The following is a 15,167-nucleotide window of genomic DNA, read 5'->3' as shown; positions in this document are numbered from 1 at the left end:
TGTTCAAAGTGAAAAATGAAGAAAATGATGCACGCAGGTTATGATTACACAGTTTGTTGTCAATAATGTTGTGATAATGTACACATTCCTCCCCACAAAGTGTTAGGAAGTGAATAAACTATAACAAAAAGAGAAAATAGTTAATCAGTTGAACACGAGTGTAGAAAATGAGGTGAGTAGAAAGACAATGCGAATAAAGTGGTTCACAAACACACACAAAGGCCATCTGAAATAGAATTGTTGATCAAGGTGTGGCAGTAACTGGGAAAAAAGACCAGAGATAACAATATTTAGAAATACATGGACAGTTTGACAGAGATAAAAATATTTAGAGTTACATGGACAGTTTGACATAAAAATATTTACAGTTATATGGACAGTTGGACAGACAGAAATAAAAATATATACATTCACATCAAAAATTTGATAGAGAAAAATAGAGTTACATGGACAGTTTGACAAAAATATTTAGAGTTACATGGACAGTTTGACAAAAATATTTAGAGTTACATGGACAGTTTGACAAAAATATTTAGAGTTACATGGACAGTTTGACAAAAATATTTAGAGTTACATGGACAGTTTGAGGAGTGGAGCGAGTTTTGCAACAGTTTACCACAGTTAGAGACAATCTTGAATTTACAACAGTCGAGGACAGTTACCAGTTTGGGATTGTTGAAGGCAGATTGTCGTTCAGAGCAAATGGGGAGATGGATTGATCAACTGACTGATACACATGGCCTCAACAGAAAAAAAGATGTGGGCATTAGTGTTTAAAGGGTTAATGATGTCACACACATGTCTAGAGTACAATTGCTACCTGTGCAACGTGTTTTGGGTTGTTTTATATTTTATATTTGTGATCCACATTGCGTTCCCTTGGCAATCACTAAAGTATGAGAGTCGATGACATGGCCAGAACAAGACAAATGAGAAAGAAATCATGACACACAGTATTTGAGTTAGCCATTGTTGTTAAACGGGAGAGCAGATCATATCACAATGTGAACCTGAACCAAACACACAATTAAAAAAAAATTGTTGTATAACGATAAAGATAGGAAACTTTCAAAGTCTCTGATACTGATAGTTAACATGACTTACAATAAAATTATATATATATATATATATATATATATATATATATATAGAGAGAGAGAGAGAGAGAGAGAGAGAGATAGATAACTGAAGAAGAATAAAAATGAAACAATTTTTACAGAATTGTTTACTTGTATGTATTTTTAGAACACTTACGCGTTTTGCTCAGCAGCTAAGTATCGGACTGACAGCCGGGAGGTGTAAGGATCCATCCCCTGTGAGTGTTGTGAGAGTTGGTTGTTGTTCGGCACGGGCAGCTAATCCAATGAAAAGTGATGTTTAAGATCAGAGCAAAAAAAAGAATTTCTCGAAAAGTTGCGATATTTTCAATTTAAAGAATTATTCACGTACACAAAAAAAAATATATATGTATATATTTTGCAGTTTTTAATTTACGCATATACATCGTCTCACAATGAAATAGCCTTAAAATATAATCTTGCTTTCTTCAACTGGAAACAAGGTTTTTAAAAACTATGCCTTAAAATTGGTGCCGGTCAGAAATTCTCTCTTTGAAAAAAAATAAATAAATAAATAAAAAAATAAAAAAACCCTTTACAATGTACACACCCAAGACAGAACAAAACTATCATACACCCAAAATCACATAAATTGATTAATTAGTTTTATTTTTGAACAAGAACCTTAAATTAAATGGCTAAACTAAAAACGACAAACTTACACCATTTTGAAGATATCCTAAAATAACAAGATAACTCCAAAATGCGCTTTTAGAAAGCTATTCTTAACATGTGAAGAGAGGAAGCATTAGAAAAACTCGTATTTGCTTAAAAGTGTTTTTTTTTTTTTATAAAAGAAATTAAACTATTTGATCAATTTACATGATTTTTGGTGTATGATATTTTCTTTCAGTCACAGGTACATACATCATACAGATTTTTCTTTATTTTATTTTATTTTTTTCATAAATGATGAATACAGGACAAGTTCACCAAAATTAAATAGTATAGTTAGTATCAAAGTGGACGTAAATAATAGTGATTTTGATTTAAAACATCCTCAGACAAAAGTAAATTTGACTATTAGTAAAAGATTGAGGGTGAGGGAAGCTTTGCTCGTTTTGTCTCCTGCAATTGCCCATAGAAATTTAAATATGAAAGCTAACTTCTTGTAGCGAAATTAAAATATTAAATTTTAAGTGAAACCAATGATATCTACTTAATTGTCATGTCACAGTAATGAACATATCCAAAAATAATGAAAAACAATAATGTAGAAAATTAATTATTAATGGAAACAGTTTTCAAAGACAATTTAGCGAAAATTAAGTTTTGCTAAATTGACCAAAGATTTTCAGTTTTCAGAAAAAGATTTACCTCCCCTTTTATTATAATTAGAACTCTAATTTTTTCTTTCTTTTTTTTTTTTTTTTGCAAAACTCAATTTTTGCTAACAGTCTTCAAAAACTCATTTCATTAATAATTAATTTTATACCTTATCTTTTTTCGTAATTTTTGGATATGTTCATTACTGTAACATGACAATTCGGTAGATACCATTGGTTCCACTTGAAATATTTTAATTTTTGAATTTTGCTACAATAGCGAAGAAGAACCAAAAGCTATTAACGAAGGTACAGGGGTACCTCAGTACTCGACCATAATTCATTCCAGAAGTTTGTTCAAACACCGAAACGATATTTCCCTTTTAAATTAACTGAAATAGAATTAATTGGTTTCAGAGTTTAAAAGTCCCCTTTTTATTTGTAAACTTTGAGGATTTTATACATTTATGTGGTTCTGGTACCACATTGATGTGCTAAAAATAACTCCTTCTAGACTATCAAATGGGTTGCGATGACGCTGTTCTAAATATAACTCATTGCAAAGTTCAGGCTCGTGTGGCGACGTCAGAATGAGGTGGGTCATCATACTACACTTCAAAAGTATCACGACCAGCATGAATTACAACATTCCATTGAGGAACACCGCTGCTTCTTTATATTCGAAGCAAAGCCGACAGTTCAAACTCCAAAATTTTGTTCAACTACTGAGACAAGAAAATCTCCAACTTTTGGTTCGAACACAGAGTTGTTTGACTGCCAAAACGTTCGACGACCGAGGTATCACTGTATTTACATAAAATAACAGAATCGCTTTTATAAAAAGGAAAATTTTCTGTTAAATCTTATTTGAATCACGTAAAATATTTAGACGAAAATGTGTTTTGGCATTACTCACATACAAATCATTTTTATGTAAAACATCTTTTAAATAATTTCATATCAGATTTTTTTTCCTTTTTTAATTAATGGTACATCTGCCGCTAGTCTCTCGCTCTTAGAGTTCAAAAAGGAGTATCCAACCTAATTTTTCCACACTATCTAACTTCAACCTCTGTCCCATTAACGAAATGTTGCATTCCTTTGCCTGTTTCAAAAGTATTTTAATGAAATGTGCTCCAAACTCTAAGCATTCAACATAAATACTCCGACTAACCCGACAAGCAGCAAAATCTCAATATTTCAATTTTTGAATGTCGCCACAAGAATGAAGAAAAACAGAAAGCTATTAACAGAGGCATTTTATTCGACAAACATTTTCATCAAAACCTACACCAGACCTTGTGTCTCACCTCTTGGAGAGAAGCTACATAAAAATAAAGAGGGTTTACCGACATTACATCACCTGACATTTAATCATCCGACTATTAATCACGGAATTAAATCACATGAGTTTCGTCATGTCGACACTTAATCACTCAATACCAAGACAATTAATCACCTCCAAAGGAAAAGAAAATCTATGTAATAATGTTATTTATGTGATTATGCTTTTTATTACGTTAAATTTTTAGCCCCTTTGACAATTTTGGGATTGTTTTATGAAAGATTAAAATCCATAGAGTAAAACTGCTCCCACTGCCAATCATGCAAAGGGTGGAGGAGAGACTATCCCTTCGCTTACAGTAAATATCAGCCACTTTTTTAAAAAAAACTTTTTAAAAAATAAACCTAAGATTTATTTTAATTTGTTTTTCATTTAAAAATGTAAACAAACTTCTGCAAATAATTTTTTTTTTGTTTACTTAAATGCTAACAAACAATACCGAACTTAAAAAAAACAAAATACGGAATATTTTCAAAGAAACTTTTTCAATAACTATGTTATTTTTAAACAATAAACAATGCAAGAGCAGAACTTTATAAAAGAAACTTTTTAAATAATGTTGATGAAATAAAATTGAAAAAAAAAAACAAACAAAAAAACAGTCATTAACAGGCCTTCTTACTAAGATTACTTTTATAACTGCTGTGCTAATTATCGTTTTTAGTTTATTGAAAAACAAAAAAATTTTTCATTTAAAAAAATATATATAAAAAAATTAAATTCCTTATACTTTTTTTCTTTTGTAAAATAAAAAAAAGGTCGTTTTGTTTCATTGCAATTAATATGTTTGATATTTATTTGTCAAAAAACAAATATGTTGTATGTAAACAACAACTATGAAGATGAACATTAGTTCGCAAAACTGGATATACAGATTCTGAAGAATATACAAAAAAGACAATGTGGTGAAATAATAATACCCTTCAAGTGCTTTCGAAATCCCCAAGTGATTAAATATATCGATGTGATTAAATGTCCACATGATGAAAACAAACATGATTAAATGTCTAGTGATTAATATTCGTGTGATGAAAAGACCGTACAATAATAAAGGGGTCATCCTCCTAGAAATTATCCTTCCTCTTAGGGATTACACCCTTTAGCCGCCCATCGTGGTGGTAATTTCATACCAAAATCGGACTAGCAGAATCTTGGACCTTCTGATGTTCCGAGTTCTGTCGATGCGTGTGTGTGTCCTGTGCAATTCTTGAGGTTCACCATCCCAGGCTTTACCTTCTCAACCTTTGAGATGGAATTAGATTATTGCTATTGACAGAGATGCTTCTTACTGGGGAATGCCGATGGGGCTGCCTAGGCAATTTTTGTTTGGCTGAAGTGCTCTTCTAGAGCGCTGGTTTCAAATCCCACTTTTCGACTCTTGTGTCGCATCATCCTACCATGAGAAGGAGATAAATAAATACATCCCTTAATCATCTACTTTAGGAGAGAGGGTGAAAGGTTATGGCTGAGACCTTGAAATCCCTTCCTCTATTAGATAATGCCAATTGATCCGAATAAATTAATTTTGCGCCTGGTCCAAAGAGCATCCTCTTTTTTTCGGCGTAGGAGTAGGGGGACTCTTGACTTCTCATGTTAAGCGGTCCTTAAAATGAAAGTTGATTTGAAGTCAATGGCTGGAAGGGTGGTCTCCTAGACCTGAATAAAATTGTCATTCAGATCGAGATCCAGGCGTCGGAGAGTCAACAAGTGAGCATGTGCCAAGCAGGAACAGATATTACACTTTGGATAATTTATTTATTTAAAAAAAAAAAAAAAAAAAAAAAAAAATTCACTTACAAATTTAATATAAAGCTATCAAAAGTGTGAGAGTGGAGACCATTCTCCATCTCTCCTAATTGTAATTTAACACATGCCGACCCTATTCATACAAACACTATTCCTTTCATTATTTCACTGTTCATCCATTTCAGCAGTCACCACAATACCACATTTACTCTCTGGGGTTACTTTATTTAAAATACTTCCAATGGTTTGAATTTCATTTTGTTGCAGTTTCGACTTGTTGATAAAGAGTCGATTTTCCGACCTAGTTTTCATTTCAGTGTCACTGAATTTATATGGAGTTATGCCAAAGCATATTTCAATCTAAAGGCAAACAGAAATTAACACTCTAGATAAAATTGAAGATTTATGCCCAAAGTCGTAGACAAAAAACGATTTATTTACATTTGCATTTTATTTTTGCAATTGATATGTAGTAGATTTACAATTATTTAGTTTTGTAATTATTGTTAGATTTTCCAAATATTTAATTAATTCAAAAATGTAAAAAATAGAAAGACCTTTTTAAAATCCTAACATAAAAAAAACAAAAAACAAAACAAATTAAATCCATCTGAATGCATTTTAGATTATTTGTAAACAAGTCAAGCATTTTAAATAATTACTTCATCACCATTCGATATTTGACAGGAATTTGGAAACATTTCAACTGTCGAATAAAGACATTCATGGCTTTAAAATTCTTAGCAAAATGTATGAAAAGATTTCAAGTTTTGGAGGCAATTTAAAAAAGAGAAAAGATCAAAGCAGCATTATTTTAACACAATTAGTAATAGTATTTTTTTTTAATAACAATCAGATCCAATTTATAATTTAATTACTAATCAGTGCCGTAATTAAATTTAACTGTCAAAATTTTATATTTAAAAAAAAAGAAGAAAAAACCGACACAAAAATGAAAGCAAGGGATAAGTGGTTAGGTTTTAATAAATAGTCGGAGTTTTCTCCCTTTACAATACCGTTTTAAAATGGAATTGTTCTTAAAATTTCTTATCTAATTTGTGTGTGTGTGTGTGTGTGTGTGTGTGTGTGTGTGTGTGTGTGTGTTATAGAAGTATTATTATTCTTTATCATTTTCATACATAATAGAAGCAAATAAATTTATTATCTTGCCATTTAATTTACGTATGTGTTTGTGCTGTTGAACTTTCTTGACTAAAGCAATTTCGTTTCGCTTATTCTCGGTTTTGTATTGTCTTCTCTTTTCGATGTTAATTCATTTTTTTTTTTCATTTTTTTACTCAATATTAACTATTTTTGTGGTGACAAATAATAAAGAGGTTCGAATTCCTTGGCCTTTTCGTCAAGATCAAAGTGTAGTATCTGTTCTTCAGATGCTGCACTTCTATTTCTTGTTCTCTTTCGGTGGAGGAGAAATCCTTCACGACTGAGACAATTTTTATTTTTGTACCTTTTCTCCACGTTAAAAAACGACCCTGGTGTCTAACTCTGCCCCGTGGGGAGGCATAGTAAATAGGTACACTGATGATTTCCGGAAAAGGATGAACATGTGCATGTAGATGAGAAATTAAAGAGTATTTATTATAATTATCAATCCATATAACACTTATTGACTAGTTTTTGACCTTGAAATATTTATTTTTCTTTTAGCTTCTTACATTAAATGGTTTCATGCCTTGTCTAGAATGATTTAATAAAATACTAAGGAGGAGGGGGGGTCGCCCAACCCTTGTTAGGTTGTAAAATATGCTTAAATAAATGTTTAATGCATGCAAATTTCGTATTTATTATTACAGAGCCAATTCTCTATTGAATATTATATTGTACCTAATATATAGTAGTGATTTCAAAAGTAACAAAAGAAAAAAAAAATGACTTGGGTGCAATAAGCTAGAATCGAAACCAAACATAACTGTCCAGCCTCTCCTTATGATGCAGCTATTGAGAGATAGGCAAGAAAGATTTAATATACGATGACTTAAAGAAATTAATTGTATTTAGCCATGCACAGAAAGTAAAAATATATCGGCATGTTGAAATGAAGAGTTTGCATTTCAACTTGCCAATATATGTCTGTACATATTACTTATCCAAACAAAGATTTTACTTGATATAAAGCATCGTCAGTGTATGATTACTAGGGCTATCACAACAGCATATTCTTTTCGTTGTTTTGACTCTCGAGTATATATCCGACACAGTTAATCAACCGAGAACCACATCACTCTATATAAAAGCATATAAGATATCAATGAATGGACACTCGAGAATCAAAACAATGAAAAGAATATGCTGTTGTCCTAGCCCGACTAGATTACTATTTCCTGTTTATTTTAGTGTAATGTGATCAGTAATTTATGAGTTTATTAGTTAAATATTTGCACACAGACAAACACATACACATACAACGACTGTTTTATTTTATATAGATACTAGCAGTTTAGACTGGCTTTGCTCAGACCCTATCATAACTTTATGTGCATATATATATATATATATATATATATTAAAAAGTTTGACTCCCGTCCAGGTAACCTACATCTAAAATTTCAAGTGTTTAGACCCAAAATTGGCAGAGGAATTTGGTAGAGTCTGCAAAGGTTAACTCTTTCAACTTTGACCTCTTGGCAGCCAAATTTTCACCCAAATACTTATTAAAAAGCTTGCTGTATATCTGAATACTCTTTATGTAAAATTTCAAATGTTTAGACCCCATATTGGCTGAATAGTTTGCTAGAGACCACAAAGGTCAAATCTTTTGAACTTTGACCTCTTGGCAGCCAAATTTTCAGCCAAAAACTGATTAAAAAGCTTACACTTTAAGTTTATTACTTAAATACTTGCACACAGACAAACGCACGCACACATACAGCAACTGTTATTTTATATAGATACTAGCAGTTCATCCCATTAAATCCTTGCTTTAGTCATTATGGAAACTTTGCCTGGTACTGCTCACCTTGAAATGTGGGACACTTGCATGACACTAAATACCCAAACTGAACAAACAACATTTGGATGCTGTTTATAAGGGAGGTACCGAGGCACATTAATGGGGTATGAAGGACAGAGATGGGAACAAATTCAGTTACTATACTCAGTTGATACATCTATAATATAAATCCCACCTGTCTGTTTAAATGTTTGTATGTATGTTTGTATGTCTGCCTAAATCTTTCAACAGAGGCGACGGATTTTCACGAGATCCATATCGTTTTGAAGCGCCTCCCTTCGGACAACAAATATCGAAAAATTGGCTAAAAAACATTAATTCCTTCACCCTCAACTGGGCACTTTTCTACAAAAAGGGAGTCGCTTTTTTCGCTAATATCTTCAAAAGTCATCCCCTCTTTTCGATTGACTAGCCTTAATTTAAACCTTCACCACTTCTGGTTTGGCGATGGATGCAACGGCAAAGACATCACGTTTTTTTTTCACATTATTTTCCTCCTTCACAGTACGGGTTCAAACCTGCCTACTACCCCCCTCCATTTTTTTTTTTTTGCTCAACACACACCTTCAAACACCCAGGCTAGTGTACAATATAAGACAAGATACTATTCTAGCATTTTATATTAAACTTTTAATCATATTCGTTAAACATGTAATGAGACAAAAGAAAAGTAAAATGAACGGCTCTCGTCTTCAGAGGCTGCATGTTTTGACAAGCTTCTGGGTTTGCCCCTTTACTCCTGATCTGAAAGGGAACATGTACATCAAATCTGTTGTCAATGTCGCTGGAAAAATGGTGGGATCCTAACGCTCCATTAGATATCTCACTGCTGATGCAATTCTCTATCTATATAAAAGCCAGGTATGTCAATGGACGGAGTACTGTTGCCACATCTGGATAGGAGCTGCTAGAAAGACCTTATCTTGCCTTGATAGAGTTCAAAATAAACTTCTTAGCTAGGTGGAGGATGCCCTTTTCTCTTCCCTACAACTTCTTTCTCACACAAGCGACGTTGCGAGCCTATCTCTGCTTTATCGTTATTTTCATGGCAAGTGCTCGTCTGAGCTCCAATCTATGGTCCTCCCCTTGCCAAACTTTCATGAAAAAAACTTGTCTAGCTGAAACGACTGTCAATAATTTCCCCCACTCTTTATCTATGCCTAAACCTAAATGTAGATTCCATAAACAAAGCTTTTTCTTAGAACTGCACGCCTATGAAACTCTTCCACTTGCCAGTTTTCCAGCTGACTACAATTTTGTAGTCTTCAAGTCCAACATAAACAAATTTTTGATGAACCGTCCCCTTAAGTCAATTTACCAAATTTCCACTGCTAACGATTACTATGGTATTATCTCATTGATACTGTACGTTTTATAACCCTTATCCTCGAGTGGCCTCCAGGTGTAATAAATGGTGACTCCAATCTAAGAAAAAAAAAAAAAAAAAAAAAAGTTTATTATAAGTCCAGGAGTCTAGCTAAGAAAAATGGTACTGGCTGTCCATGACAAATGAAAGTTATTTGAAATTCCTTACATAAAAATAAAGGTAAGAGTAAGTTTAAAGGCTAACAGAGTTCATATTCTTATTTGGAAGAAAGTCTGTCGTAATGGTATTGAAGGCAAGTCCACATGCTGACAGGTTACCGTCATGGATAGTGAAGTCTTCCTGTCGCCTTTCAGAAGAGGCTCGATTAGAACAGAGTTCACCTGGTACTTTATCCGTTATGCTACGGGTCCTTGCAGACAATTTTAGTTAGAATTTTGGAAGCCTTAAACCTATTCTTGGTTTCTAGATGTATATTCTTACTACTGATGGAACAAGAGTATGCTATCCCTGTGAGTTCAATTAAGAATTCTGTGCAGATTCCAGAGTTCGACAAGATACAATGGGCGTGCAATAAGTAATGCCCCTGACCCACTTTCAGTTGTCTGATCAAGCTGAAATTTTGCATGTGCAATGATTTATATCTCTACGGGTTATGTGGCAAATTACAGCTCTGAACTTATTGTGGTTTCTGTTTTACAGGTGTTTGAACTAAGTCAGGTGTGAAATGGAGCCTGTTGAATGTCGAGCAGTGATTCGGTTTTTGTATTCGAAAGGATGCACACCACAGGAGACTTTTGATGAAATGAAAGAAAATTATGGTGATAATGCCCCATCATATGACCTTGTAAAACGCTGGCATCGTGAATTCAAACATGGACGGAAATCTGTGGAAACAGCTCTCACACATGGTCGCCCCTCCCCTTCTGCCATTGATGAGGCATCTGTCCGTCAAGTTGAGGCTGCCATTTTGGAACATCGGCGCATTACTATTCGCCAAATAGCCCAAGATGTCAAGATTAGTACAGGGTCGGTGGAAACTATCATTCATGACCATTTGCATATGCATAAGGTGTCTGCCAGATTGATTCCCAGGTTGCTCACACCATATCAGAAGCGAGAACGCGTTGAGTGCTCGAGGATGAATTTGGAGATGTGCCAAGAAGATGAGTCAAAGTTTTTCAAAAGCCTGATTATACAGGGTGAAACCTGGGTTCATTACTATGATCAAGACACCAAAGCCCAGTCAATGCACTTGGACTCATCACCTCCAAAGAAGGCAAGGGTGCAGCCCTCCGCTGGCAAGGTCATGCTCACAGTCTTCTGGGACCAGGATGGACTAATGATGACAGATTTCCTGGCAAAGGGTACCACAATTACAGGAGCCTATTATGCTTCACTTTTGAGGAAATTAAGGGAAGTTATCAAAATCAAGAGGCGGGGCAAGATCAGCAAAGGTACCCTCCTCCTGCAGGACAACGCTCCGGTCCACAACTCGCATGTCGCCAGATCAGAAGCACGGGCATGTGGTAATGAAATCCTCCCTACTCTCCTGACCTTGCACCCTCTCACTTTCACCTCTTCCCAGCCATGAAGTTGTTTTTGAAAGAAAAGCGTTTCCCAGATGATGCAGCCTTGATTTCTGAAGTCACGTCGTGGTTGGAGGACCAAAAAAACAGTCCCCAGAGCTGCATCAAACGATGGGAGAAATGCATAAATCAGGATGGTTCCTATGTAGAGAAAGACTAATAACTGTGCCAAGTTTCGTTGCTCTACTGGTATGGGAAGTGGGTTAGGGGCATTACTTATTGCACGCCCCTTGTACATCTGAAGAAAGTCGGAGGTTACACCGGCTAAAATGTTATGAGGATAACGTCAAAGTTGAGAATAGTAGTGGGAATACACAAAATAATTGCTTTACATTTATTTGTCAATCAGTAATCCAATGTATAGAAGGCTATGAATAATGCTGGAAATCTAACAAGTGAATCAACATACGCAAAAACTCTCATCAATGCATGATTTAGTTTGTAAGAACATTTAATATTTATCTGACTTCCTTCCATCAAATTTGTAGTTTGCTTGTTCATTGCACATACATGAACGTACACACACACACACACACGTCAACATACATATTCACATCATGCACATCTAGTGGGATCTGTGGAAATTCCATAGTGGACTCTTTCATCTATAATATAAATCTCGCCCGTTTGTTTAAATGTATGTATGTATGCCTGCCTAAAACGTTTGACAAAGGTGACAAATTTTCATGAGATTGGTATCATTTTGAATTCAACCCTTTGGACGACAAATATCGAAAAATTGGCTAAAAATATTAATTTCTTTACCCTCAACTGGGCACATTTCTACAGACAGGAGTCGATTTTTTCGCCGATATTTTCGCAAGTCATTCCCTCTTTTCGATTGACTAGTCTTAATTTAAACATTCATCATTTCCGGTTTGGCGATGGGTGCAACAGCAAAGATGTCACTTTTTTTTTTTTCACATTCTTTTCCTTCTTTGCAGTACAGGTTTGAGCTTGTCTGCCTACTACCATTCTTTTTTTCGCTCAACACACACCTCCAAACACCTGGAGAACACCGGGCACTCAGGCCAATATGTAATATATTGATGTTGGCATTCTGTGTATGTTCAGCGTAAATGGAGATGCCCTGATATTGTAGCTCTTTTGTTAAAACTGTGAAAGCATTTATCTAAGCTAGGAGGGACGCCCAGCGTAGCCCAGTCGTAAAATATGCTTAAATATTATTTAAATTAGATTTTGTAAATATTATAGTCATTTTTTCTATCGATTCTGAATCTATATTATAAAGTAATTTCAAAAATTAAAAAAATATCCGTGTGACTTGGGTGCATCAGCTTTAATCAAAACCGAAACCAAAACTTATGAAAAAAAAAAAAAATGCATATATATGTAACTTGAGTTCCTTCAGCTATAACTGAAACCAAAACTTATGAAGAATTCTTGGCAAACTTATTTATTATAAGAAATGGAAGGTCATAACAATTAAACTACAGTCACTCGGAAGAAAAAAGATGTGAGCGTGATACACAAAATAACACGCTATCGTATTAATATATAGATTACTGCCGATACTTTGACTATAGCATACAGTTGGTGATGTTGCTCCTTTTCCAAGCACACACAAATATACACATATCGATGCACAATCAATCAATCATGGTGGATACATCCGGCAAGGATTGCTGTGCCTGTCATTATGAAGCAAGGGTTGCACGATTTTCAGCAACACCTCTCCTTAACCGCCACTTGCTTCCTGTAGCAAGGAGACGACCAGGACAAAACAATACCAAGAAAAGCGGAGAGCACATACAGCACCTTGTATTCCCAAATGGTTACCCATTTTTGTACTGACCAAGCTCAACGTTGTTTAACTTTGGTGAACTGGTCTATCAATGTGATTATGCCATAGCAATGCATACACATATTTATATATCTATATAATACTAGCAGGGTGACCTGACGTTGTCCGGGATCGAATGATTAATGAATGTTTCACACTCCCATATTTTTATTGTCATCAAAATCAATGAAATAGACCAGTTTTCAATCAAATCGATTGATTGCCTGCTCTAATTAAGGACCCCATCACAGTGCACCTGAAGGAAGCTTCATATGCCTCTCGCAGTGACTAAGCTCAATATATTGTAGTCTATATTGCACTGTAGAAAACCTGTTAATTTGCATAATGGCTTGCATTAATATTTTAAAATGAAAGTCAAGCATCATGCTTCAATTGTGCACTAAAACAGAAACATTCATTTTGAACACGCCCTTGTTATATCAAAGAACCTACTGTTGATTTTATATGCCTGGCATTCCTGGTTGTGCGGTGATAATGGCTTGAATTTAAGTTTCAAATGAAAAAGTCAAATATCATTGTGAAATTGTGCTTTAAACAGAAACATCCATTTCTAACACGTCCCTATCATATCAAAGAACCTACTATTGATATGTCAAGCCTTTTCGGCTTGTGTGGTAATATAACTTCTCAAATGCACTTGTGATGTTAGGCTGTGTAAGGTGTTAACTTTGGTCATAGTTGCCTGCTCCTTCTTTCATTGGATTATTCTGATTATCGATACTTATTGAAGACATTCCGGTACAAAACCTATCTAAGAACACTGCCAGGCACATAAAGTATCTGTGTGCAATTTCATAAAAATTGACCCAGCCGTTTTTGAGTCCATAGGAAACGAACTCACAAAATTCCTTTAATGTAATACTAGCCTGGGTGCCCCGTATTGCCCGGGTGTTTGGAGAGGCCTGATGAGAAAAAAAAAAAAAAAGTGGTAGTAGGCAGGCAGGCTTGAACCTGTACGTAAAGGAGGAAAAGAATGTGAAAAGAAAAAAAAAACGTGACGTCTTTGTCGTTGCGTCCATCACTAAACTAGAAGTGGCGAAGGTTTAAATTAAAGCTAGTCAATCGAAAAGAGGGGATGACTTTTGAAAATATTAGCGAAAAAAGCGACCCCTCCTCGTAAAAAAGTGCCTAGTTGAGGGTGAAGGAATTAATGTGTTTTTAGCCAATTTTTCCATATTTGTTGTCCGAAGGGTCGGCTTCAAAACGATAGTTATCTCGTGAAAATCCATCGCCTCTGTCAAAAATTTTAGGCAGGCAGACATACATACATACATTAAAACAGACAGGTGAGATTTATATTATAGACTAACCTGGGTTTCCGGCGTTGCCCGGGTGTTTGGAGGTGTGTGTTGAGCAAGAAAAAAAATGGTAGTAGGCAAGTAGGCTTGAACCTGTACCGCGAAGGAGGAAAAGAATGTGGAAAAAAAAAGTGATGTGTTTGCTGTTGCGCCCATCGCCAAACCAGAAGTGACGTAGGTTTAAATTATCTATGTTTAAAATATATCAACAGAACATATATGAACAATTTATATAATATACTATTAGGCCGCTCGGCGTTGCCCAGTCGTAAGATACGCTTAAATATGATATTTAAATTCAAGCAGATTACGTATTTATTATTATAGAGAAAATTCTCTATCAATTATTTTTTCATTATTTTGAACCTAATATATAGTAGTGAGAACAAATCACACGCATACATACACACACACACACACACATATATACATACACACACTTACATATATATATATATATATAAAGCTGAACGTCTGTGTGTGGGTTTGGTCACAAATAGGTTCCTATATAGGTTGACTATTATAGAAAACTGATCACATATAATAGAAGATGTATCAAGACACAGGAATGGGTATGTTTGATCTGGCATAATGATGATTCATTAAAATTGTGGGGTCTGCATACTCGCCTGGTCCACAAAGTATGAAAATAAAAAATTTAAAAATTAAAAAGAACAAACGTTTAC

At 34.6% G+C, this 15,167-nt stretch overlaps 1 protein-coding gene across 5 annotated transcripts in view; it reads right to left on the bottom strand.

The window, feature by feature from the left end:
* The window catches only part of LOC145269279 (tumor protein 63-like), a 524,598-nt gene that overhangs the window by 158,871 nt on the left and 350,560 nt on the right, over positions 1-15,167 (bottom strand). For 2 of the 5 annotated variants that reach the window (XM_080124996.1, XM_080124987.1), the window contains exon 2: positions 1,255-1,355. The exons of the other annotated variants lie outside the window; for them this stretch is intronic. In XM_080124996.1, coding sequence (XP_079981122.1) covers positions 1,255-1,310 — 56 coding nt within the window. In that variant the 5' untranslated portion in view covers positions 1,311-1,355. The remainder of the gene's footprint in view (positions 1-1,254; positions 1,356-15,167) is intronic. 5 annotated transcript variants of the gene reach the window in all.

This window comes from Euprymna scolopes, chromosome 4 (assembly GCF_053919585.1).
Source record: "Euprymna scolopes isolate OS-2025 chromosome 4, ASM5391958v1, whole genome shotgun sequence".
NCBI classification, from domain to species: domain Eukaryota; kingdom Metazoa; phylum Mollusca; class Cephalopoda; order Sepiida; family Sepiolidae; genus Euprymna; species Euprymna scolopes.
The sequence above is the reverse complement of the archived record's forward strand: the minus strand, read 5'-3'. Positions and strand labels throughout refer to the sequence as shown.